At 37.2% G+C, this 24685-nt stretch overlaps 1 protein-coding gene across 1 annotated transcript in view; it reads left to right on the plus strand.

Moving 5' to 3' along the window:
• The first annotated feature begins 3150 nt into the window (after window positions 1-3150).
• Window positions 3151-24685, plus strand: part of LOC121963142 (rab GTPase-activating protein 1-like) — a 95007-nt gene continuing 73472 nt past the window's right edge. Inside the window, exons 1-10 of the mRNA XM_042513472.1 lie at window positions 3151-3230; window positions 9090-9304; window positions 10568-10727; window positions 14074-14278; window positions 15215-15389; window positions 16305-16462; window positions 18104-18214; window positions 20201-20267; window positions 20633-20735; window positions 23881-24047. Of these exons, the coding sequence (XP_042369406.1) occupies window positions 9167-9304; window positions 10568-10727; window positions 14074-14278; window positions 15215-15389; window positions 16305-16462; window positions 18104-18214; window positions 20201-20267; window positions 20633-20735; window positions 23881-24047 (1284 nt within the window). The 5' untranslated portion in view covers window positions 3151-3230; window positions 9090-9166. The remainder of the gene's footprint in view (window positions 3231-9089; window positions 9305-10567; window positions 10728-14073; window positions 14279-15214; window positions 15390-16304; window positions 16463-18103; window positions 18215-20200; window positions 20268-20632; window positions 20736-23880; window positions 24048-24685) is intronic.

Below are 24685 nucleotides of genomic sequence, written 5' to 3' on the forward strand. Positions count from 1 at the left end.
TGCAGCTGCCAGTGAGGATCTGCAGCATAAAGGCCCACTGTTTGTGAAGGTTATCACATTTGTTTAGGGTTTGGGGGGATTAAAGAGAGAATTGTTTTAGCCGACTGCTGAAAGTGACAAGCAAGGATCACTCTCAAAGCTAGTTTCTCACTTTATACCCTTACATTTTAAGTTTTCATGTTCAGTAAGATAGTAATTCTGTAATTGATGGTAGATTAAACTGTAGTTTTCTTGTAAGAAAATGTCTCTATGCTCCCACATGAGGGTATGGTTGTAAACTTGTAATCTGTCTGTTGACTGTTACTGTGTCTTTACTGACTGAGGGCTATCTTAGATAAATTATGTTTTCCCCCTGCTACACATCTTCCTACTGACTGCCAAAAAGACAAAAAAGGAGTATGATGCAGTAAATATGAAGCAATGTTTTCATGATAAGCAGAAGGCAGACTGAAATACATTTGAAGAAGTCCCAAGAATTGAACATCCCATCTGCAGTTTTCTGGATCTCTGGAAACATGCTTGAGTTACAGGAAAGGTGGAAGAGGACAAACGACCTGAACTTTCTCTATGCAAGCTGTCTGGCAAACCACTGCAGCTCTTCATTTCCAGTCTGCTTCTTTCAGCAGTTTTTGTTCCATCGGGTGAGATATGGTGATGCTGCACATGTAGATAGACATACAAGCATTTAAACCTGGATCATGGATACAGTAGCTCTCCTGGGTTGCTAGATCCACACTGAACCTCCTCTTTCTCCCCCAAGGTGTAAAACATGTGAACGAGCAAGGGCGCCTGAGCCCTTGAATGCAACAGTGGAAAGCTTGAAATGAACTGAGTGAATTTCTCTTTTGACCGTGATGCAAAAAGTTTGATATGTAAATATTCACCAGAAGGCAACAAACACGTCTCTTGATCCCATTGTGTTCTCTATGGACAGAGATGCACCCTGAGATTTGATGTATTTTGAATGAGGGAGTGTGATTTACTAGTTTGTGCTAATTTGTCCACACACTCCTCCTATACTCCTGTACTACTCTCATGTTGAATCTGTGAAATGCAAATAATCATGTCATTTCTTTTAATTTTTTTTTTCATATTGTGAGAAGTCAGATTACACGTTTATGTGATAGAGAACCTTTTCACAGCATTCATTTTTTTACATAACACTTACCCAACATTGCCTGTCATACACAATAATATTTCCAGTGATATTTGTCTTTATATTTATGTGTACAGCAGGATGCAGTGAGGCTGAATAAGCAGTGCAAGTAACCTTAAGGACTTGAATGGTGTGATAATTGTTATTTGACAAGATTTTCGGACAGGCCTGGTGTTATCATTCACATCATTCACACATTATCTGTTAAACCCGGGAGCATCATCACTTTTCTCATGCTGCACTTAGACACCTGTCCTAAATATTTAAACTTTAAAACCCTGAGCAAATTGGTGTGATTACTTTCAAAAACATGGAAAAAAAAACTGTGATGAGCAACTTGGTATGAAATGTTCCACAAATTACCAGATATTAATAGATTTAGAAAGTTATTTTTTAAAGGCTATGGAAAAATGTGTAGGAGAAAATCTATTTATAATTATCAAAATTATATATTTAAAAATATGCCACAGGATTATTATAGTTATATATATATAATATATATATAATAATTTCTTTCTTCTTTAAATTTCTTTTTCTTTTTTAATTTTCAGGTTAATTTTCTTGTACTTTTTTTTTTTTACTAATTTTGCTGATTTTTGGGTAATTTCTTCTTTCATTGCTTATTGCCTTCTTCCTATGTTTTTGAAAGAGATCAAGTCAATTTGCTCAGGTTTTAAAGGGTTAAACAACAGTGCATTTAAAAAATACAATTCATTGATTAGCAGCTATTTTATTTATCGGTTACATTTTTGATTCAGCCATTGTCAGTGCCATTACACTATACATCTTGAAACTTCTCAAGACCGTTTCACACCAGGATTGTGTTATTGTTTTATTTCTCTGGATTAATTTAAAAGGGCAAATATGTATAGAGTACAGGCAAAATAAAAGTTCATTGCTAAAGGTTAGATTTTTGGGGTGAAATCTGGATTCTCTGAAGAGGATTCAGTGAAATAAAAGCAGAGTTTCTCCATGTTGTTGTCTACTACCACAATTAAGGATTCATGGTCATCATTCTTTTATTTGGGCATTGTATTAACTATATATTTTACTACGTACTTAACCAGTTATCTTTAAAAACAGAGAAAAAAAGATTTTTAGAGAAGTGGTTAAAACAGATATCGTACCTGACAAATACTGAAACAATAATATTTGACAGTGTTAACTTTTGACAATTAAAGATTTGTAACTGCTTGAAATGGCTCTTTGTCGTGATTGACAAGACTATGCACACATGCACATGTAAATGTTATTTCCACAAATATTTCCATGTTTTTATTTTATTGTCATCAAAATGTTAAAGCTGAAGGAAGAAAATAAATCTAAAAGTCATAAATAATCATGAGCTCTGAAGGCACAATGAACTTTGACCTCCAGCTAATGATTGTCATGAGTCAAACAACCACTGTCAGATGATGACACTAATTGTCAGCACAACGCATGAACTTTGCTTCTGTTGTTCATTAAAGCAGTGGTATATGCATACTTGCATATTTGCATATACCACTGTCTACACATAAACCAATAAAAAGAGAATTATGCTCCAAAAAAAAAAAAAAATCAAGATGGCCTTAGAGGCTTTGTTAACCCTTGATGGGGGTCAGGCCCCCCATATAGGAGCCAGTGCTCTAAAGAATGCCCTTCAGTGCAAAAACTAAGTCTTGATGGCTGAAAATGTTTTAATTTTTTTTTATCTGATCATGCGACAATAAGGAAGATAGACAGAAATTATGCTACTTGATGGGCAATATGAATTGAAGAGGTCAAAAGTAGAATAATGCATAATTTTTATACACCTCAAAAAATAAATGGTTCTGTGTAAATGTAGGCTAGACACCTATATGGCAAATCCTAAGTGGTAAAAAAAGAAAAAAGAAATCATTGTCCAAGGTCTGTGAGTTTCATGGATGTATTACAGTGAAGTCCCGCTAATCTGCAGGAGTACAGCGCATGCGTGAAATTCCAAACCGGAAGGCGTGCCACTAAACCCGAGTGATTCATCTTCCTAAACATAAACGATCTTCGCTGCAACTCTTCTGACAGCTAGCAAGCAACTCCTCTACGCTGCAAACAAGTAAGTTGACAGCTCTTTTATAAACATAAACACTCGTTTCAGTGTCACGGTGGCATGCAGTGGGAAGAACAACGTTGTTTTCCTTCTTATTTGTCGTCATTTTCCTCTGGAGCCGGGCGGGGTGTTGCTCGGTGAGGTCCTTCCTCCAGATAGTGGTCCAACTGTTTTGGACTTCGAGCTGGTTAGCGTTAGCCAAATTTAGCTTTAGCTCGCAGCTTTAGCCTGGCACACACACAGGTACTTCCTGTTTAGACTGCATTCACCTGTTCTGCCAGTTATCTCCTTGTTTACAAGTCTGCTTGTGACAAACCAGTGTTATTGCTGTCATTATGTTATTTTGAAAAAGACGCGGTTTTTGTGCGGATAAGTTAGCTCACCGCTAGCTAATTTTGCCTTGCCTGTGTGTGTCTGTGTTGTGCTAGCTGCTGTGAGAGGAGTCTGTCCGCTTTACAACTACCTTGCCAATTTCATTTAATCTTCTAAATGTCCTTTTGTCAGCAGTTGAAATAAAGCTGCCCTACAAAGCTAGTCTGCAGCTAATGCTTCCAGATATTTTATGATGTGCTACATCCAGGCCTGCAGACACCTGAGCTGCAATAACATTTTTTTGCAGTAATTTCTGAGAAAATCTACCCTAACACATAATCTAACACACAATGATCAATTAAGATTTGGGGCGCAAAGTCATCATCTACAAACACTGGCAACTGTCTAAGCTGGAAAAAGAGCAGCAACATCTGAATAAATGATGCCATCATTGTCATCATGACAGTTTTTGGAAATGAGCCATTTACACAATATTAGTTTCCAATTTAGAAAGGGCTCATATTTTCTTTGTTTTGCGTTTGTTTGACATATTCTACCCTGCTGAGTTTTATTTGACAGGAGGGCTTACAGATAAATAGTAGAAAATACCAATACCTCAGTAACATTATTGCGGCTGCTGTCATGGTGTCACAGCATTTGTTTCAATGCCTGCGGATCAGCTCCAGGATTGTCTCCGGATGACATCATCATTACTGTCTGTGTCTTTGCTGTCCAACAGAAGGGGAAACAGAGACTTAAAAATTCAAAAGCCATAACTGAAGCAGGGCAAGGTGATATTAACAAAAATATTACAGTGTTACTGACTTTGAAATGGGTAATAAAAAGTTTTAAGTTAAGAGTACAGTTACTTCCAAAGAGGACAGAAGCATTGTTGAACAAAATTAAACTCTACAATATTATATGGTTGTGATGTGCAATCAGCTATTGTTAATGATGGGCTGGACTTGATTTTAAAATGATAAAGCTGCTCTACACTGGCATTATTTTAAAAGTAAAGTAGCTGATTTCAAGCTGCAATAATCAGTCAATGAAGGGTAACTAGTTATATAAGTTATTTATTGCCAATTGAACAACTATTGCAAGGGCAGTCATTGCTATTGAAAAACTTGGGTCACAGACTCCCTCCAACAATGCAGTTGAAATATGTAAAAAAAAAAAAAAAAAAAAAAAAAAACCCAACTAAAATCAGACAAGTAGAAACAAAAAGATAATCAAGATACAAGGATATAAAGTTGTGCAAGTTAAAATAAAGCATAAAAAATAGCATGAATAAAATTTAAAGTAAGTGATAAAAATCAGTATTGAAGATATTTTTAAGCAGGAACACTTGCTGTTTTATATTAAGTTATTATACTTTTTTGTGTTTTATATTTGTTTTTTTTACTTTGGGTTTTGGATTATTGACTTTGTACTCAGAGAAACTGGGATGGGTATTTGAATGAATAGGAAATTATATCACTAGTGTAATTCATGGAGAATAATAATAATGCTGAGAATAGTAATTTAACAACTGTGGAGCTTTTTCACCTGCAGGAGTTTGTGGCTAAACAGCTGCTAGTCTTCTGAAGGCCAGGCTTTAACATTGGCACTAAACCAAAATGGCCTTTTGTTGTGTGTGTTGATGGAGAGGTGTTTTTGTCTAGTAAGAAGTAGCATTACACAGTCAGATAGAGAACTAACCAGTATATCTGGAATTAATTACCTTATGTTTCACATTGATTCATCAGATTTAGGTCTGACTGAAGTACATGTAGTGTATTCATTGTTTTGTATGCAGTGTTACAGCTGTGTTGTATAATGTGCATTACGCATTTTCGCAACAGCACATTTCAGGTTGAAACAGTGCGCTTCATCCATGGCTGCCATAAACAGACCAAACAGATGAGACCATGTATTTGACTATGAAAATGACCTAACAGGAAGTGATTCAGTGAGGTATGAGGTGTCACTAAAAAGGACACATTCTGTTGTGTGCACCAACAAGCCTCAGAGCGAGTTTCAGTCCCTGTTGCAAAGGAGGCTCAAATATTTGTGAGCCCTGCACAATCATGCTCATATGTAAGGACTGACTGAGGTTACTTGTAGCAAGATGTGCAATGGATGGTTTTGCGCAAAACGGTTTTCAGGAACATTAATACTTAAGCGGAAATGAACTGCCAACCCTGACAGTAATCCCAGTATGAAAGTACTCATCCAGATATCACCAGTACAGAGACTATGTTCAGTGAAAACAGACAAGACCAAAGATTGCACATAAAGTTAATATTGCCTTACAAAAGTGATTAAAATCTGCCCATCCCAAACAACAATACTTCTTTTATACCCATTGAACAGGTTTTCCATGTTGCAATGACAGGTGTGTTCAGTGTGCTTATGCCAAGGTCAACTCATGGCACATGGGGTTCGTTTGGCAGCCAGTTTAAATTGATTGAAAATCACCAATTTTCATAACTCCTGAACCACACAACACAAGAAATCAAATGGAAAAGTCATTGACATAGTACAACTACTGTGTATTAGTAAAAAACAGACAAATGACACATATTAGACCCATAACAATGTGAAATCTTCTATTTTGTTTTGCAGTAGTTTCATGCAGTTGCCAAATTTAACTAGTTTATTTTCTTACATCTATTTTAACTTTATTAAATTAATAAGGTCTATGATACCAGGATGAGTCAGTTCCAGGTTGGTGAAGAAGACCTCAAACCTAGACTAGAGCTGGATTATTATTTTTTTGGATAAAGGTATAATGTGTCCCAGTATCATTTTATTTAACTTTTTCATTGCAAAAATTACTAGTCTCTATTTTTTGATAATTAAGTACTAATAGATTTTGTGTTGTTTCAGTCAACTTAGCTGGTGTCCATGCACACGGTGTGCTGTTCTGATTCTTATGACAGGGATTACAGTAACCATGTGTGTCTGTTGACACTGTTGAATGTAACAGCAGAGCCAGTTGACCCACAGAAACACACCCTCACGGATGTAATGTGTCTGGTAAGCCCAGAACCTGTGGGTGTTGTTCAGTCTGTCTACACCACTTGGCACTCACAGTTTCCATACAGCCAGTGGTTTGGTAGCAAGGCTGCCAACTGGGACTGTACTGGAGTAGCAGGCTGGTAATGACTGGGTGCAAACTCTCTGCTGTGTTTACAGTTTGAGTTACAGCCAATGAGGAAATAACTATTTGGCTACACAAGGAAAGCAGGAGTAAGAAAAAGGACAGAAACAGTGTAATCTGTGCAAATACTCTTAATAACCAGGTATGAAATGACCACCATGCAACTGACAGATATAGGTTAAAATGATCTTTGAGAGATAAGTCAGTCAAAGTCATCTACCAAATGTTATTTTACAGTTCACAAGCCTTTGTTGCAGTCTGTCTTATTTACTTACGCTGGTAGAAATATATCTTATCACATGCAATTTTAGCTTAACTTTTAATTTTTACAAAATACAGTGTTACATAGTGCCTTTCTGTGCCAATGTGTTTCTGTTGTGAGAGAGGGAGATTATGGGATGTTCTATAATTTCACAGTCAATATTACCAAATTCTAAGTAATAGCCAGTTCAGTGTGGCTATATTTACAGTAACAGTTTCTGACCCAGTCTGATTCTTGAAGAAGAGACGTGATCCTACAGAGCCGATGCATACTTTTGCTCTAAATTACATAATGTTCCCTCTCATTGCAACTTCTTCCATAAGTGAATCAGTGGGAGTGTTCGCTTTTCTGCCTCATGCTGCTCTGTGTAATTGAATAAGTGTGATTGGAGCGCATGACCCTGTTACTCTCCTCATGTGTGTCTGTGTGGTGTGCACATTCATATATAATTTGCCAGGGTTAATGCCTTTTGTATGCATGTAATCATGTCACCGTGTGTGAATGAATGCCCCTTCATGCTTTTGTTCTCAGCTATTTGAATTTGCTTGTGTTAATGTTTTAGTGCAATTGTGTGCATGCTTCTTCAGCGGCATTGTAACTACTGCATAATTCATATATTGATCAATTTAATAATTTGATCTATTTCAGAAAATAGGGTGGAGGGAAAGCTCAAATTTGCATTTTCAAATCTATTGGTTTGTCTGACCAACACTCCAAACCTGAAGAATTTCAAGGTACACTAATACGAAACAGAGAAAAGCAGCAAGTTCATGAAATTTATGAACTCAAACCAATTAAATTTTGTTCATTTTGCAATAAAAATCTCTGGTTACATTGTATCCGTGTGTTCATCAAAAGGTAAATATAATTTGTGAATGCTAAAAGCAAGCGGTCTGCCAGGCTTGAGTTTGCAGTTCCTTATCAGTTTTTAATGTCAGCATTTTCTGTTTTAAATTCAACAGTAGAACTTTAATTAAAACTTTCTTAATGTGTATTAATTTAATAAAGCTTACTGACTTGCTTACAGCCAGGTTTTAACTGGCTCTGCATGATGAGTTGTTTGTTTGTGGTGGAGTCCTGCCCATAGCAGAATTGAAGAGCCAACAGGATGTAACATGTAGAGACAAGAAGCCGATACAGATGTGCAGACATACTTTGTCAGTGCTTGTCTTTTGGTGCTGTGCTAGCAAACACACACAGAGTCCAGAAGAATACAAAAAAAAGAGAACAATAGATAGCAATCAACATGAGTGCAACAGTTACTGTGAATGTTGTGTAAGTAATATATTTGTTTGGTCACAGATCTGACAAAATGTTGCAACTATGTCAGTTTAACTGCTGTAAAATATATTGGATCTGACCCTGACCAGCTGATTGGTCATCACCAGCGGGTTTCTGGCTACGATTAAATAAGGGTCACACCCGCGAATGTCCCAGTAACACTCAGGAAAGCCTAGGGCTAAAATGCGTCCGTTTCATTGTGCTACTGTGTATCATTAAAAGTGTTACATAATTATTTGTGGATACTGCTGACATATCACTCCTCTTTAATGCTCATAACGTTCTGTGTGAAGAAGCATGTTGAAAATAGAGTCATACAGAAAATTTTCCAGCTAGCTTGGGCCTGTCAGACACTGACAAGCAATGGGTAAATGCCAGAGTGATCTGTAAGACACTAATCACACCCTACGCACTCAAAACAATGTTAGGAATTGCAGAACAGCAGATTTGTGGTTAGGTTTACAAATTGTGCCCACGTTCTCAGCTAGTTTCATTAACTCAGAGATGATAGGGGGGTTAGAGTTACTCTGGCTCAGACTCACAACCTAAAAATGTGGCCTATAAGGGCCAGAGTTATTTAGCCAGTGCCTTTTTTGTCCCTGCTGTGCCCATGTACTTAATGGGTGTGTTGTGGTTTGGCATTGCGCATCACAGTGAAAACACTGCACACATGATGGTACCTTAAGTCTGTGACCTTGTAACTATTATTGAGATGTATTCACATGTAAGAATTTTCATCACCTCATCTCATTTACAGATGTGTCCAAAGCAAATTGGGTATTTTTGTTGTCAGTATGGTGCCTAAAATATTCACTGAAATACTAGAAAAACACCTGTATAATTTAATCCGTTTGTCTTCCCGCAGAGCTGGGTGGACAGGAGAGGGAAGGGGAGAGCTTTAACCCTGGTCTCCCCAGCCGACCCTAAGTAAACCAGCCAGCCATGGATGACCGCTCCTCACTTGGAAAAGTCAGCAGCTCTACCGAGTCCGTGGCCACCGTCACCAGTGAGGAATTTGTTCTGGTACAGTCCAGTGCTGCTGGGTCACCACAAGGCTCAGAGGGCAAACCAAAACTTAAGGTCAGAACAACACATAGTTTTACTCCTGACTTGACTTGTACAATATGTAATATTCATTCTGTCACTGCACAAACATGAAGCTCAGTGTAACGGTTTGTGTCCGTGCTTCTTGGATAATAGAGGTTTTGAGAGCGTAAAGTTAGCCAAAAGTGTACAGCCACATGTGTCTGGGGTTTCCACAATGCTTGTCATTTATTACAAACCACACATCAATCTTACAAAGCCCAGTTGTATGGCTGCTATTTCATCATACATGAGCAGATATTAAGCATACACGGTACCCTTACTTCAGTGTTGAGTTTAGAGGCTACAGAAAGACAGGAGTTTGGTAACAGGCATCCCTCCATGGCGAGAGCGCCGCTAACTTCAAAGATAAACAAGGCATCATCTAGTGTCATAACTTAGCAACACAATATGTCTTAAAGGTACATTTCACAATTTCAACTGTTACGTCAGGTTTACAATTGTAAAACATCAAAAACTTTCTAAATAACCCTCCTGGATTTAATAGCCTACCTCTCTTGTAGATCTCAGAACTCATCAGCTATCACTGTGACAGCAATAATCTTATGGGGGCAACAGCTAATACTTACAGTGGATATCCAGGCTAAAACTTCATTTTCTGTGTGCTAGTCATTGTCTGCAGTTGAATTAGCAACTTAAGACAGGTTCAGATAACATTTGAACTAATCTCAATAACAAGATATCTGTATTTTGAAGCAAATACATTTGTAAAACTGTAAAAAATAAAAAATATTGTAAAAAATAAATTAGACATTAGACATTAAATTAGATATTAGACAATATCTGAAAGTTTGAGCTGAGATTACATTTTGGCCATTGCATATCTGTTGGCAACTAAAACCTACTTAAACATGATTGTTCACAACGAATCGAACTACAGACTGAAACCAGAAAGCTTCTGATACCAAAATCTTAATATTTTTCCCATGGATTCTGCATACATATGCAGATATCTGTTTATAGAGATAACTGTCGTTTTAACTTAGCCAAGGGTGTCCCATGCTACCACCAGAGCTTGTGTGGCTGATTAGATTTTCCAAGAATGTGTTTGTACTTTTATTATAGATAGAAAGCATGATGAAAGCAAACTGAAACAGAGTGATCAACAGTTCTTTGTAAAAACGCTGACTCAGTCCAGTAAGCTCCACTCTGCTGCATCTATTTCTATGTATCCTTGTCATCATCCTGCTTTATCGCTTCCTGTTTCTCACAAATGTTCTTTTCTTTTCCTCTCCTCAGATGTCTTTGAATGGGAGTGAGCAGTTGGAGAAAGCTATGGAGGAGGTGTTGGATGATGATGATGACATGAAGGTGGAGAAGAGCAATGTGGAAAAGATGGAGAAGCACAGGGACCCAGAGAGCCGAGTCCTGGAGCCACAACCAGCAGGTAAAGACTCAGGTCCGTTTACAGTCAGTGTATCTACTTGCAGGCAGTTAAAGTCAGCTATTCTTAAATTCACTCAAACATGCTTTAAAAGTGAAATGTCAACTATATTGTACTTTTAATTTTAAAAAATTACTACTGTAGTTAAATGATATGTTTGGCATTGCTTTGCTGTTTATATTTCATATTCATATTTGCTGTTTTCCTATATTTGTGTTTAAGTAACGAATAGGAACAGCAATTTTTGAAATTGTCCAAGTATTGGCCAAGATAAGCTGCAGTAACCATTCAAGACATGTTTGCACTGTCCACTGAAAGTGCTTGTTTTTCACCACTAACATGTTCAGATCTTTATTGTAAGCGTTGAACAACTTATGGAAAGGATACCTACAGAGGTCGACCTTTTTGTTAAAGATTAAAATAAGTATAATTTAACCAGAAACGGTCTCAAAATCGCTATCAGTAATCCATTTAATAACTCCATTTAATAAACAGTAATTTTATCATCTTAAACACTCACAAAAACACACTCTTCTTTCTACACCTCCAACTCAAAGTGAATCAGTTAGATGTGGAAATATCCTGGCTGTACACATGCTAAAATTAGTTTTTATTTAAATGCAACTTGGTGGAAATGGCAATGGTTATTTCAGAGCTGTTTCTGGTTAGAGAAAAATGATCTTACTCTTTAACAATCTCAACAACAAACTCTTTAACATGCAAGCATGCCCGAAATAGTTAACATTGCAGCTTGTTTTGCAGCTGCCAACTGCAGCTGTCTCTCTCAACACTGTACCAATTGAAAAATTTGTTGTTCCCATTCATCACTTAGACACAAAACAAAGGAAAATAAGGTCCAAATTTAAAAATACCTTTAATTTAGAAAGGGCACTGTGACAGTATTCATATGTAAGCTGTCAGATTTTAATGAGCTTTTTATCATTTATATAGGACAGTGAATCACAATAAATTGAATAATTGATGGATAAGTTCATGCAGAACTGAAGGCCCAGGCCATGATGGAAAAATGCTGCAATGAGAAATGTAGTTTTCTTTTGTAATTGTTTATCTGGATGTAGTTGTCAAATCATGTTATTATGGGGAATGACTTTCAGAGATTTATAAGTTAGTACAAGTCTTTTTTTCACCAGAGTGAAAATAACAAGCACTACTGGATGAGAAATGTTTTAAATTATAGCGCTGTGCAGGTAACGATGTAGCTTTTTGCATGGCATTGACATACCAAGGTAAAGTTTTGCCATATCAGATTAGCAGGGCTGGTATCTGAACTCTCTGACATTGATTCGACTGTCTTTGTTCTTTTAACAAGGACAGGTTGACCCTGACAGCTAAACGAACATTTCTGCAAGAACAACAAGCTAGCAGTGGTCAATGGACTGCGCTGTTTAGCTCAGTGGCAGGTGCAAAGCTACCAAAGTTAAAACTTACAAGTCCCAGTTCCTCTGAGGTCTCTCATTATTGAAACTGTTGAATTATATTTCATTTTCTGGGATTTATTTATGGGCATTTATGTTTAAGAATTTTAGATTATTTTCCTGCAAACTTGATGCATCATGAGCGTTATTATGTTTTGGTTTCATGTCCATCCCTGTTCAGCCCTGATTTTACTGTCCAAATTATTCAGTTCACTCAAACATCAAATGTGCTTGTTCTAGTGATTTACAGACCTTAGGGGTATTCCACCAAGGTGGATAAAGGAAAAGCCTGGTTTATTTTGATAAGTCTCGCTACATTAAGCAAGACATCAGTTCCATGAATGTGTCTTATGTGAGTCCCCGTTCAGTAACCATGGTAACTTATGCTGCCGAACTAGTCTGGCAGGATAACTGTTACACTTAGTTTAGCTACATGTCAAAGAATCCAAAAAGACAGCTCCGTATAGCAGCCTACCTTCACTTTTGTCCCAGGTTTAGGACGTTTTTCTCACAATGTGACCAGTCATAAATGTACATATTTGATTTAGTTACAAAGAACGGAATAATAAAACATTTTCAAAAAATCATCTCTCACCACTTTAACAGTCTTAAAAAGCCAGTAGATTATTTGATATAGGCCATCCTATATCAGTTAATCCTGATTTTATACACAATCACCCTCAATCTACAGATTTTAGACTGTAGGCTATGTTGTAGCGATGCTCATTTCCCATCATGCCTTGTGATGGACTGAGTAGATTGTGATTTGCAGTTAAGTGTGCTTTTTTATGGTCCAAAATGCAAATCTCACTCTTTTTAGTGTTTAGAATTTGTTAAGTCCAAAAATGGTAGTTTATTCTGGTTATTGTCATCTTTGTGTTAGGTTATTATTTGCACCATGAGTGAGTTGGTGGAGAAGGCTCAGCGCTACAATAATTGGGCATATTCCATATTATCGAGAGTCAGTGTGGACAAGAATATAATAGTTTTCCTTTTTTATTTTGATGGAATACACCCCTGAACCTTCAGCTCCTCAAACGCTACACAAAGATAGCTTTCATGCCTAGGATCTTAGAAGATTAAGTCAAATGAAAGCTCCTCTGTAGGTGATTATGGATGACGTCTTCTGGTGAAGCTCCTCACTTTCAGGTGAAATGAAACCGCAAGCGTCATAGAGGAAGGAAGTACATGGCTAGCTCTGTTTCTCCAAACATACAGTGGGTTTAGCAATGCTGTCAACAATGAAGTTTGTAGCACAACAAAATGCCAAAAATCAAGGTATGTCAAAAATATTTCATGGTATGAGGTGATTATTTTTCACGCAAACTGTGGATTGGTATTTTTAGATCCTAGAGAGAACATTTTACGTCAGGAAACATTTTTATTTATTTACTTGCCGTTATTTCATTTCTTACCTCCTAAGTGTTGTTTTTGTGCTTAACAATTGCTGAGTGAACTAAGAGGAAATAGTTAGCATGGTGTAGAATAATAGCCAGTCAGTTGTGGAAATCCAGCTGCTGCTCTCATTGTTCTGCTTCCTGTTTGCAAAGTGTGAAAGTATCAGGTCAAAGTGTATTTTAGAGAAGACCCTCTAACTTCCTGCGTAGTCTCTTCCTGTGCTCATCTTAATTTCGTACTTCGTTTTTGAGGGTTTGTCTGTTTCCCTCTCCCCTTAAATGCACCGGTCTGGTATATCTGTTAGACCACAGGTTGTGAAATTTCATTCTCATGACACTTTTGACGGCTTGCCAGACTCATGGGAAGTGATGTTGTTGAAAGCTGGTAATAAAATATATATTTATTATCTTGGTTAAAATTTGGTTAAGATGTTACGAGATAGTAGAAAAGCAGACATCTGTTTAGCTTTGAGTACAAACAGAAAACCAGGGCTTTCAACTTTGCACAACCTTTCTGTCTGCTCAAAGAATCATGTCCAGCACCACCTAGCCCTACAGTGCTGGAGGAGGACAGTGTCCAGTTCAACAAGTTGTCCTACCTTGGCTGCACCTGGGTCAAAGCCCCGCGCAATGAGGCAGAAGCACAGAGGGCCATGGCCACCTTGCGTGCTGAAAGTGCCATCCCCATCCCCATCACCCTGCATGTGCCCTGTGGATCAGACGGCTCTGTCAGGTCAGGCACACATTGAGACAGAAGTATGTGTCTTTGATGTTGTTGTTGATTTAAAATGAGCTATGAGGAAAGTTTGCTGAAATCTGCATTTTAAACAGATTGAACTACAAATTAACAGCAAAGAAACTAAAACACAACACAGTATATTAATGATGCATGGTCATCATATAAACCAGTGATAACTGTGTTAGGGATACATTAAAGAGGTGAACATGACTACAGAGACTCTAAGTCTGACCACTACATCACTATTTCTTTGTTAAAGCAGAACTTTGCACATCACAGGTTCCTGTGTACAGTATAAAACATGTCAGACCAACCAAGAACAGATCATCATGAGTTTTTTGCCTGTTAAAGGTGCCTATCGCCTCTGAGGCCTGTTAGCCAGCAGATGACATGGAGTTTCAGATAGAGTGTATATTACAGGATTTGGAGAGAAACTTATCTGCAATCTTGAGTCATGAAATGAAAAGGGAACATGAAATGCAGCTGCACCAAAGAGGAAATGAGACATGGCTTTTTTTTTTGACCATGCTGAAAATGTTTATATTTACGCTCAGCTAGACAGCAGTAAGATGAATGCCTCACCTCTTGATTGAATGGAAGCTAGGTTGAATACAAAGTTTGATGCCATTGATTGAGTTGACTGTTACAGAACTTCTGTTTAGTCCAAAGTAATGTGAAGTATCGATGCTAATTTTGCATGATATGACACATTTCAAAAGTTCTTCGAAATGTTTGATGTTTGCTCTGGCATTTGAGCTCACAGAGCTATAGAGAAAAGGGAATCTTGAAAATGTTACTTCTTGTTAAAAGTTAAAATAGATTACACAGGTTTACAAATTGAAATTTAGTGTCTTTAATATGCTGTTACACTGATCAGAAGTCTGGACCAGAGCATTATTTTCACGTGGGAAATATACTGACTCTTCTCAGGATTGTGGACCAGGCCTCGGGTACAGAGATTGCCTCATTTCCCATCTACAAGGTGTTGTTCTGTGCCCGCGGACGAGAGGGTTCTGTGGAAAGTGACTGTTTCTCCTTCACCGAGAGTTACCGAAGCTCTGAGGACTTCCAGATTCACGTCTTCTCCTGCCACATCAAAGAGGCTGTGAGTTACATACATGTATTTCACATTATAAACTGCAGAACTCCACACCAAATTCAGTTCTCAAATTTAACACTTTAAAGCTTCTATATCAGTTACTTTTCCAAATATTTATCCGTTACTTTTTGAGATCCACATATAATACAAAACCTCACCAAATTGTCACTTTTTAAGACGGTTAACTTGGTACTCCTGTCATTTCTTTTTTCAAGAAAGAAGAATAGAAGTATATTAGATATTAATAGAACTGTTGAACAGGAAATAGAATTATGAAAGTAATTTGGTTAGAGTAAGATTTTAAGTAGTTAATCAAAATTCTGCATTCCAGAGACACCATATAAGCCGTCTCTTTCCTTTTTAAAATGTTAAATGTCATTTGAGTAAGTAACATTGCTGCAGATTTGATTTCAAGCCATCGTGATACACCAAGAGAGTGTAGTGTACAAAGTCATCCCCATTAACATTTATAAATACAATACAACTCCATAATCAGTGAGTATTTGTCCGAAGTGAATTCATTCTTAAGTGGCAGATTTGTGAAGCTGTCTTCAGGCTCTGGACTCTTATTTACATAATACCCTCTTCTGCTGTAACTTAAAGAAAAGCCATTTCAGTATGTTGTATAGATGTATTTCAGTCCTATAGGTACTGACACTAGTATACCAGCTGAGGGCGCTGTTGTCTTTTTTTGTATTTTTTTCTCAATATTGTCCAGTTCTTTTCCACTCTTGTTAGAAATATCCTTTTCTGTCATGTTCTGTTCATTTCTATTTGTTTCTTTTTATTCTTTTTACTAATTTCCTTTCACATGTTACTTCATTCCAGTTTATTCTTTTTTTATTAACTTTTTCTTCCTAATATTCTCTACTTCCTTGTTATTCTGTCTCTAAAGCTTCTCTTTTTATTTTCTTTTTCCAGGTCAGTCGTATCCTGTACAGTTTCTCCACAGCCTTTCGGCGTTCTTCACGGCCAGCAGACATCAGGGACTCAGCGATGTCCAGTCCGCCTGACGGCGACCTCTACACCTTCACTGTCTCGCTGGAGATCAAGGAGGATGATGGCAAGGGGAACTACAGGTACACTGTCCACACAGACACGCACTAGGTGTATAGGTGTTTCCAAGTAAGATGGCTCTATACATTCACAAAAAGTATTTAACCTATCTTCTGCATTATTTATGAAAACTGCTTTAGAATTAAACAACCTTTTTTTAGCAGAACTATAGAGCTACATTATTGCAGTGTTTCCCTCAGATCAGCTGTCTTGGAGGGGTGGAGACAATATAATGGCTAAAATGGCTTAACATAAATATTAAGATGCTTTCCGGCATTCTTTGAGTAAAGTTCAGTTTAAACAATGCATTATTTTTAATGAAACCTAATGTTTTTTTTAAAAATGTAGCTATTTAGAGGTGCACATTTGGAGCTTCAATTTAGGTTGTTCTCCAAACTGAGCCAGAAAACTTTGCTTGATTGGCGTCTGTATGTATTCAGAGTCAGAGATGCCTTCATTTTTTTCCTCAGCAAATCAAAATTAAAGACTTAAGCATATTTCTTTAATTGGATTTCTTATTTCCTGTTTCATGTTTTATAATTCCTGTAAATATAATCTAATAAATATTAATTTCATATATATACTTTGCATATACTCTATGTTAATATCCTATTTTGGAAAGTGGACATGTGTGCCCTAGACCGGCTTAGTTAATATAAAGGCTTTTACCATAAAGGTTAGAGTATGGGTACACTCTAACTTTTGAGGTAGCTAAAGTTGCAAGTGTCAGCTGGCTTGACTGTTACTCCGTTAGTTCTCGTGCTTCACGAGGCAGCATCTGGATCCCTTGACCATTACGCCGATGGTTATAAGTTAGTCTCTTTCAAATAACCCAAATAAAGTGCATCCTGCTGCAACTTTGCATGCTACAACTGAAGCAAATAATGTGTGTGTTTGAAAGATAAACAACCTTTTTATATGGACATAATGCCACAACATTTAGAAATGCAATACATGAAGCCTACATGATAACATGGGACATTTTTCAACCTTAAATGTCAAGTTTATTTAATAATATCTTTATGTTGATTTAATTTAAAAGAAGAGTAAAAGAAAAAAGGTTTAATTCCCTGTTGGTGAGGCAGGGTGGGCCATACCACCAATATATTGGTAGGGGAAACACTGTTATTGTATGATCATGGGGTGCCATTATTCATTTTTTTGAGTAAAGCTCTGTGATAGATGTGACACACACACACACACCCGTACACAAAACTCATACTGTGTGTTTCTTATCAGCTCAGGACCGAGTGTTTATATCACAGATATGTTCATAGTTGAAAAGCATTAATATTTTGCTGCAACACTGTTTTATCAGATTGTTATCGTTCTTCTGTTACAAGCATAAAGCTTATCGGCACAGTAAGACAATTTTTCCATTTTCACAAGCCATCATATATCGAGTTTTTTAGTGATGGATTTTCATTTCTTTTCTCCTCTGAAAAATGGCGCAGTAGCTGCTCTGAAAGCACAGCAGACACTAGATCGAGATCTAGCAAAGAAAGGGGCATTAGGCAGAGGGAAAAATAACATAAAACAAAGTACATTCAAAATACACTTGAAATTACATTAAAGAACACCTCAGTACAACAACACAATAAATTGAATCACATCAAAGTCTCTAAGGTTATGTGTAACAACCCCCCTGTTCTTTCCCTCCACAGTCCAGTGCCTAAGGACAGAGATAAATTCTACTTTAAGCTGCGACAGGGCATTCAGAAGAAGGTCGTAGTTTCAGTTCAGCAAATGTGCAACAAGGAGCTGGGCATCGAGAGGTGAGGATCACTGTAAAAAGAGATGATGCATCACGACGTCCTAGTAACGTTCCACTGGGAGGTCTTAGTTGGGGATGGGGGTCTGTGCTGCAGGTGTTACACTGCATTTATTCCTCACATATTTTCATTTTCAGGATTTTATCTTATCAGCTCTTTATTTAAGGTTCACCCAACTAATAATGCACTTGGCTCTCCAAAAGTTTGGAAGTAATGTCTACTGTCTATAGTAATGTCTCCATCTCTATCCTTCCTCCTATTAAACTGATGCTTTTTCAGGGTTTTTTATTTATGTATTTTTTTAAAATATTGTCAGTATTGTCGCTATATTGAAATTTTAAACTTTACCATTTTCAATATCATCAGGGAAATTTGACACTAAGGGCATACAAGTTAAACATTTTATTAATAGATAAATATACTAAACTGAAGACAATACATTTTTCCCTTCTTTGGTTAGTAGCAGAGAATAGTTAACATGAGTTAACATGAATAACAACAGAGAGACAGACAGTGCGGCTGGCACCCGTGTGTTCATACAGCAGAAAAGGAGTATCGAAAGGATTCTATAATTGATATGTTTTGATAAATCAGTATTTTTGACAACAGTACTTTGAAAAGAGAGCTGCATGTTAAACTATCTTGGTGCTGTTAGCATTGCATTTTTTAAGGCAGCTGTCTCAGCAGGATAAATGTGCTGAACTGAAGGAGGTCATGATGAAGAGCTCAAAAACAATGCTCTAAACATGTTGGATATTCACACAGCACACAGAATATATCTATAGCCGTGTCATACATTTCATTATGGGAAATTAGACTATAACCTTTCAGTATAAGACACATGACTGTCCATGTTTCAGAATATTACAGAGGGGAAACACAAACAAAAAAACAATGATATGTATCCAGCAAGCCAAACAGAGGAATACTGATGTACTTAAAATCACTTTTGACTTTCTGCAGTCTCTCTCGTTTTATGTGTTTACATGTTCTAGCAGCACGGAAGCACCAAAGAACTAGGTCATCGTTATCACTCCCCTCTTTTCTTCTTCAATCCTTCACCTCCTGTCGCTATCAGAGGGAGACAGACACCTGCCCTCCGCTTTATTTTTAGTATCTAGAGAAACCCCTATTGTGTTCAGAACTGACCCCTTCTGAGGTGCTTGGCCCATGTTTGACAGCACTTTTTAAAAATCTTATTTTTTTTAATTGCTGCAGTCCCAGTGGTTAATTATTTGGAAATGTTTTGTGATTTCATCTCTGTTGTATGAACACAACAGATTGTGCTCTGTTTTAGTCCTGAGTAGCTATGTGACACCTTTGTTTGGGAAAAAAAAAAAAAAAAGCCTTTGACCTGGAAGTTATCTTTCGAACTCATTATGAACCCTAGTGACTTAGTGCTGGTTTAACTGAGGATGTGTTGTTATGTAACGCATTTCCGAAATTAAGTGGTTCCCATGGTGACCACATGATGGCACCTCTGACCTAAAACTGAAGGGACTACTATAACAAGAGATTATACTGAATTGGTATGATGAACGTGAAACAGGATAAATCATGCTGTTTCGTTGTAGTGCAGCAAAACATTACATATGTGTATTAGAAACTATAGTTTGCCCTTTGTGTTTTTTTTTCTTGTTTATTAACCTCCTTTGTCTCTATGCTGACATGCTAGACTAGAATATTTTGCGAAGCATAGATTATCGAGGTCATTTTAATTTCTAGCCAAGATTATATATTAATGAGTTTTCTAAATTGACCGATGCACAGTAAGGGGTCTTGAAGTCTTTTCAGATTTAAATATTGAAATGCATTATTCTTACAATATGTGTGAGTGTAATTCAGTCACGTCAGTGCCTCATATTCCAGTTTCGTTTCCTCTTAACTACTTTGATTCTTTCTGTTGTTAATGCAGGCTGTAACTCTGCAGTGGAAATTGTGATTATTGATTGATTGATTGTGTTTTTTCCTTCTTTGTCTTTCCTTGAGGTGTTTTGGGATGCTGCTGAGTCCAGGACAGAGAGTGTGCAACAGTGACATGCATCTACTAGACATGGTGAGCAGGATCCACCTCAACTAAGTTAACCAGCCTTTTTAATTTTCCAGTAAGACCTAAGTTGTTTTTTGTTTTTATTGTGCTATACACCATCCTTTTCTTTCTTCCAGTTTATATAAGTGAAAAGTTTCCAAATGTTACATGAACCTGTTTTTATATTTCACATTAATAATTTAAGAAAAATCTTGAATGTGTTGCAATTTATGGTTTTTAATTTTATTCATTTATTTATTGTTTTTTTTTCGTTTGATGGGGACAATGCAATTCAACATAGTTTCAATAAGGAGTATGAAACTGATGTGTTGCACAGTTTATAATTATTTCTTTTTTTCACATCTTGCCCCTACTTGTATACCTACCTACAGGAGTCAATGGGGAAGAGCTCTGATGGGAAGGCATATGTCATCACAGGAACATGGAACCCCAACATGGCGGCCTTCCAGCCGCTGAATGAAGACACGCCTAAAGGTGAGTTAGACGAGTTATTGTCCCCCTAGATATTATGTCACACAGATAACAGTTTTGTTTATATTCAGAGAAGCAGTGAGTGGAACATTTAAGGCTCGTTGTTGTATGTCTCTCAATGATACTAGCATCATTTTTACTTAAAAATCAACTTTATACCCCAAAATTACAAATTAAAGATAGAACGATGCATAAATAAATAAAGGTGAAATGTTTCTACGCTGATTGAATATTAATGATAAATGTCCTTTAATAATTCTAGTGCACAGCAGCAATTAGTTGGCTTTTTTTTTAGTAATTGACAGCTTTGTTTCGTGCATTTATGATCTGTGGGAAGTGGAACCAGCCATACCTTTTTACTGTTTATTACTATGCAAATAGAAATCATGTCCATACATTACTGTCACAAATTTGATGTGGGACTACGCAAAGCCCAGTCTTACTTGTGAGAATTATGCAGTGTTTGCAGTCTTCTGGATGTGATGATTGGCTTTATCCATTGTCTAGCATAACATGTAGTATCTCACCTGGCCTTGTGACCCATTACGTGTCAAAGCTTGGCATGTTTTCTCTTACTGAAACGGTTATGCATCATGTCAGGCAGTAGAGCCAACTGAGCTACGTGCGTGTGAGAAGTAGAAAGAAAACAGCATTGGAAGAGATTATTCTCATGCAACTCACTTTGCAGTGCTGTCGGACAATCCTACACTTTTCCTCCAGTTATTGGTTCTTTGCTTTGCAAGATGAAGCTCTTCATGACACAACTTGGTAACACTGGTCAGCAGGATTATTCACACAGAAATATGATAGAATGAAAATATACTCCATTGATGGCATACTTCTAAATGTAGTTATTAAACTGGATAAAGAGAAAGGTTTTTTTGGCATGGTCATAACTTTTTCTGAATATTAAAATCTAGAGCCTGAATTGAACAAGAACATATATGAAATATTCATAAATTATGTACACAAATATATACTGTAAAATGTAGTGTTTTAAGTTTTAATATAGAATTGAATCTTGTTGAATAAAGTTAGTTATCGTTTACCTGTAAAAGACCAATTTTGTTTTTTTTTTAAAAGGTAGTATATGTATTAAGACCAGATCTCACAGGCTATGTCCAGGGCAGGCAGAGCGCTTGCCTCACCACATCCATTACAAACAACAAATTAGACCACTTGGCAACTTGCTGACTCAAAGGCTCTGAGAGGCTGACTTAAAGGTGGATGACAGCTCTGTCAAAGCAGTCTACCTCATGGGAGTTTGGCAGTATAAAACTCCAACCTCAACACTCAACGCACATAGCTTTCCTCACTGACAGATGGAATTCAGAGATGTTTAAAAGAAGTTGATAGATGTTACACATGCTTTATATTCCGCTCATCATAAAACACACGTACAGTTAAACTTTTTACAAAAGAGATTTTAGTGTAATTTTAAGCTGATGGAAATAGTGGAGGTTTAGAAACCCTTTAAACAAGAAATTGATTAATGGATTGATTATTGTTAAGTCATTCTCTTATTTATTAATCCTTAAAAATCTACATGAGTAAGAGTACTCCACGTACTCATTGCCAATCTAGAGATTTAAAAAAAATGGTAGCATTTTGAAACTAAAGTTAACTCATAGGACTTGTTTCCTGCATTTTGGTGACTTTTGAAGATTTGAATAAATTATAAGTACTCTACAGGAGGAGCATTTTTATGTTAAATACATTGAATTTTGTTTAATTTTTGATTCATGAACATGGTACTCAGGCAGAGTATCAGGAGGAGGCAGGCCAGGTTGTAGACTTAGCCTGTGCCGGGGACCCACAGCCGACTGTCTTTCCTGGCCCGTACGCCTCTGGGTCCTTAATGCCTAACTGGGAGGTTTGCAGACTGACTGGTGGAGTAGGGCAAGCTGAGAGCTCCCCAACCCCAGAGTTCCTCCAAGAACCCCTTGCTAGAGCATCCCATTGGGCTATCACAACATGGTCACATTACACAGAGACAAGGTGTCCTCCTGCAGCCGCGCCCAACTCATGTGCACCTGACAGGCACCCCTCTCTGGCCCCACAGGGTTAAAGAAGGAGGGAGAGAGGAAAGCTCCAAAGGCTAAGGCTTGGCTTAAGCACACTGCAGCACCAAAAACACAATTTGAGAATGAAAAAAGGGTGTGAAAATTTGTCATAAATTTTGAGAAATAGAGGAGAACTGTGACCCAAGTAGGGAAGAGAGGGCAATGAAAAACGTACATATCTTGGGAAAATATGTAGGGTTAGCAAGCATCCAGTGCTTATTTGAAGCTTCAAACACCCCCCCTTTAAACCTGGAGTTTGCTTTTGGCACATTCACAATTGCAGTCTGTATTAAGATACTGGTAGTTATTTTTGTTCCTCCACAAGTTGATTAAAAAACATAAAACCTCTCTGTGGTGAAATAACTCCTCCAGCCCCTCTGTCTCTTTTCCATGTGTTCATTTCTCCTTTTTAATTAGACTGTCCCCAAAACAAAAGCATGGAGTGATTAGTCAGTTTGAGTCTCACGTCTTGTGTGTTTGAAGTCCTTGTTATATAAACCCCAAAAGAAAAACCTACAAAAACAAGTTAAGTTCAAGGGCTAATCAAGCAGGATGAACTTTTTACCCATCAAATAAATTAGTAAACTTCAGTTGTGAAGTTAGACATAAATGTAACGTCCTTATCCACTAGGGGGGGTAGCATCCCCACAGGATACATGATGTGGTTTTCCTACCTCCCAGTAGGAGTCATTCAGATGAAAAGCAAAGTCGTCGGTCTTCTTTAGTTTACAGTTAAATTTATGGATTTCTAAAGCCATTGTGGAGTTTGTTTTACTAGTCTGATTTTATTCTAATAGAAAAAAAACCCAACAACATCTGCGTCACAAAATTTTTTGAATTTCTGCCAGAGGTTGGTGCAGACGTACTAATGTATACCAGCTTTCAGACAATTCATAACCCACTTACACTTTGAAAGCTGCATGCACCCAGAGCTGTTAATCATGTGTACCTGACATTGTAATTGAACCTTTTTAATAGGACTTTATTGACTGAAATTAAGTATAAAGAAGAGATTGTCACAAAATACCTACATGATAACCTGTTTTTTTTCTTTCCTGTTGCTTTTTGTCTCTGGTTTGCTCCAGATAAGCAGGTCTACATGACAGTGGCAGTGGACCTGGTAGTAACTGAGGTAGTGGAGCCAGTTCGCTTCCTCCTGGAAACTCTGGTCAGGGTATATCCATCAAATGAACGCTTCTGGTACTTTAGCCGCAAGACCTTCAGTGAGACCTTCTACCTCAAACTCAGACAGGTAACTCCACTGCAACTAACATAATCCATTTTCATACTTAACATCATTCACTGTGTTTTTGGTTAAGTGGAAATGGACAACTTTACAACTCCACTCCCTAGCGTTTCCAAGTGATTTTATTGTTAGTGCCACTGTCACAAAAACAACAGGAACACTTACCGTTTTCCTCAGAGCCTAGCAACTACCTAACTCTGATGAAATATTTTCATTTATATGTTTTAAGTGTAATGTAAGTTTAACAGACATTTCTCTTTTGTTTTTTACAAAGTAACAGTTTATCAAATGATTTTTCAGGAATTGTTTATTTATATATTGTGAATGGGGGATATTATCACACCCTCCATAATTGTTTGGTTTTCAGTGACATGATCAAGAAAATGGTTTAATGTTCACCTTAATGTTAACTTTTAATCAGATTTGTTGCCAATCTGATATATCTTAGAAATCCATGTGGTAATGGTTCATTCATGTTAAAATCAAGAAAATAACACCAGGTATTATTTGTCAGTTTATTCAGTAGAGCAGGGTTTCCCACACATCCAAATCAACATCTTGTGCCATATATTGATTTTCTTCTTTTTGAGTTAGATTGTTTCCTTGGAGTGCTGTCTGCACCTATACATATAACTATATCTATA

The sequence above is a fragment of the Plectropomus leopardus genome, chromosome 3 (assembly GCF_008729295.1).
Source record: "Plectropomus leopardus isolate mb chromosome 3, YSFRI_Pleo_2.0, whole genome shotgun sequence".
Lineage (NCBI taxonomy): Eukaryota > Metazoa > Chordata > Actinopteri > Perciformes > Serranidae > Plectropomus > Plectropomus leopardus.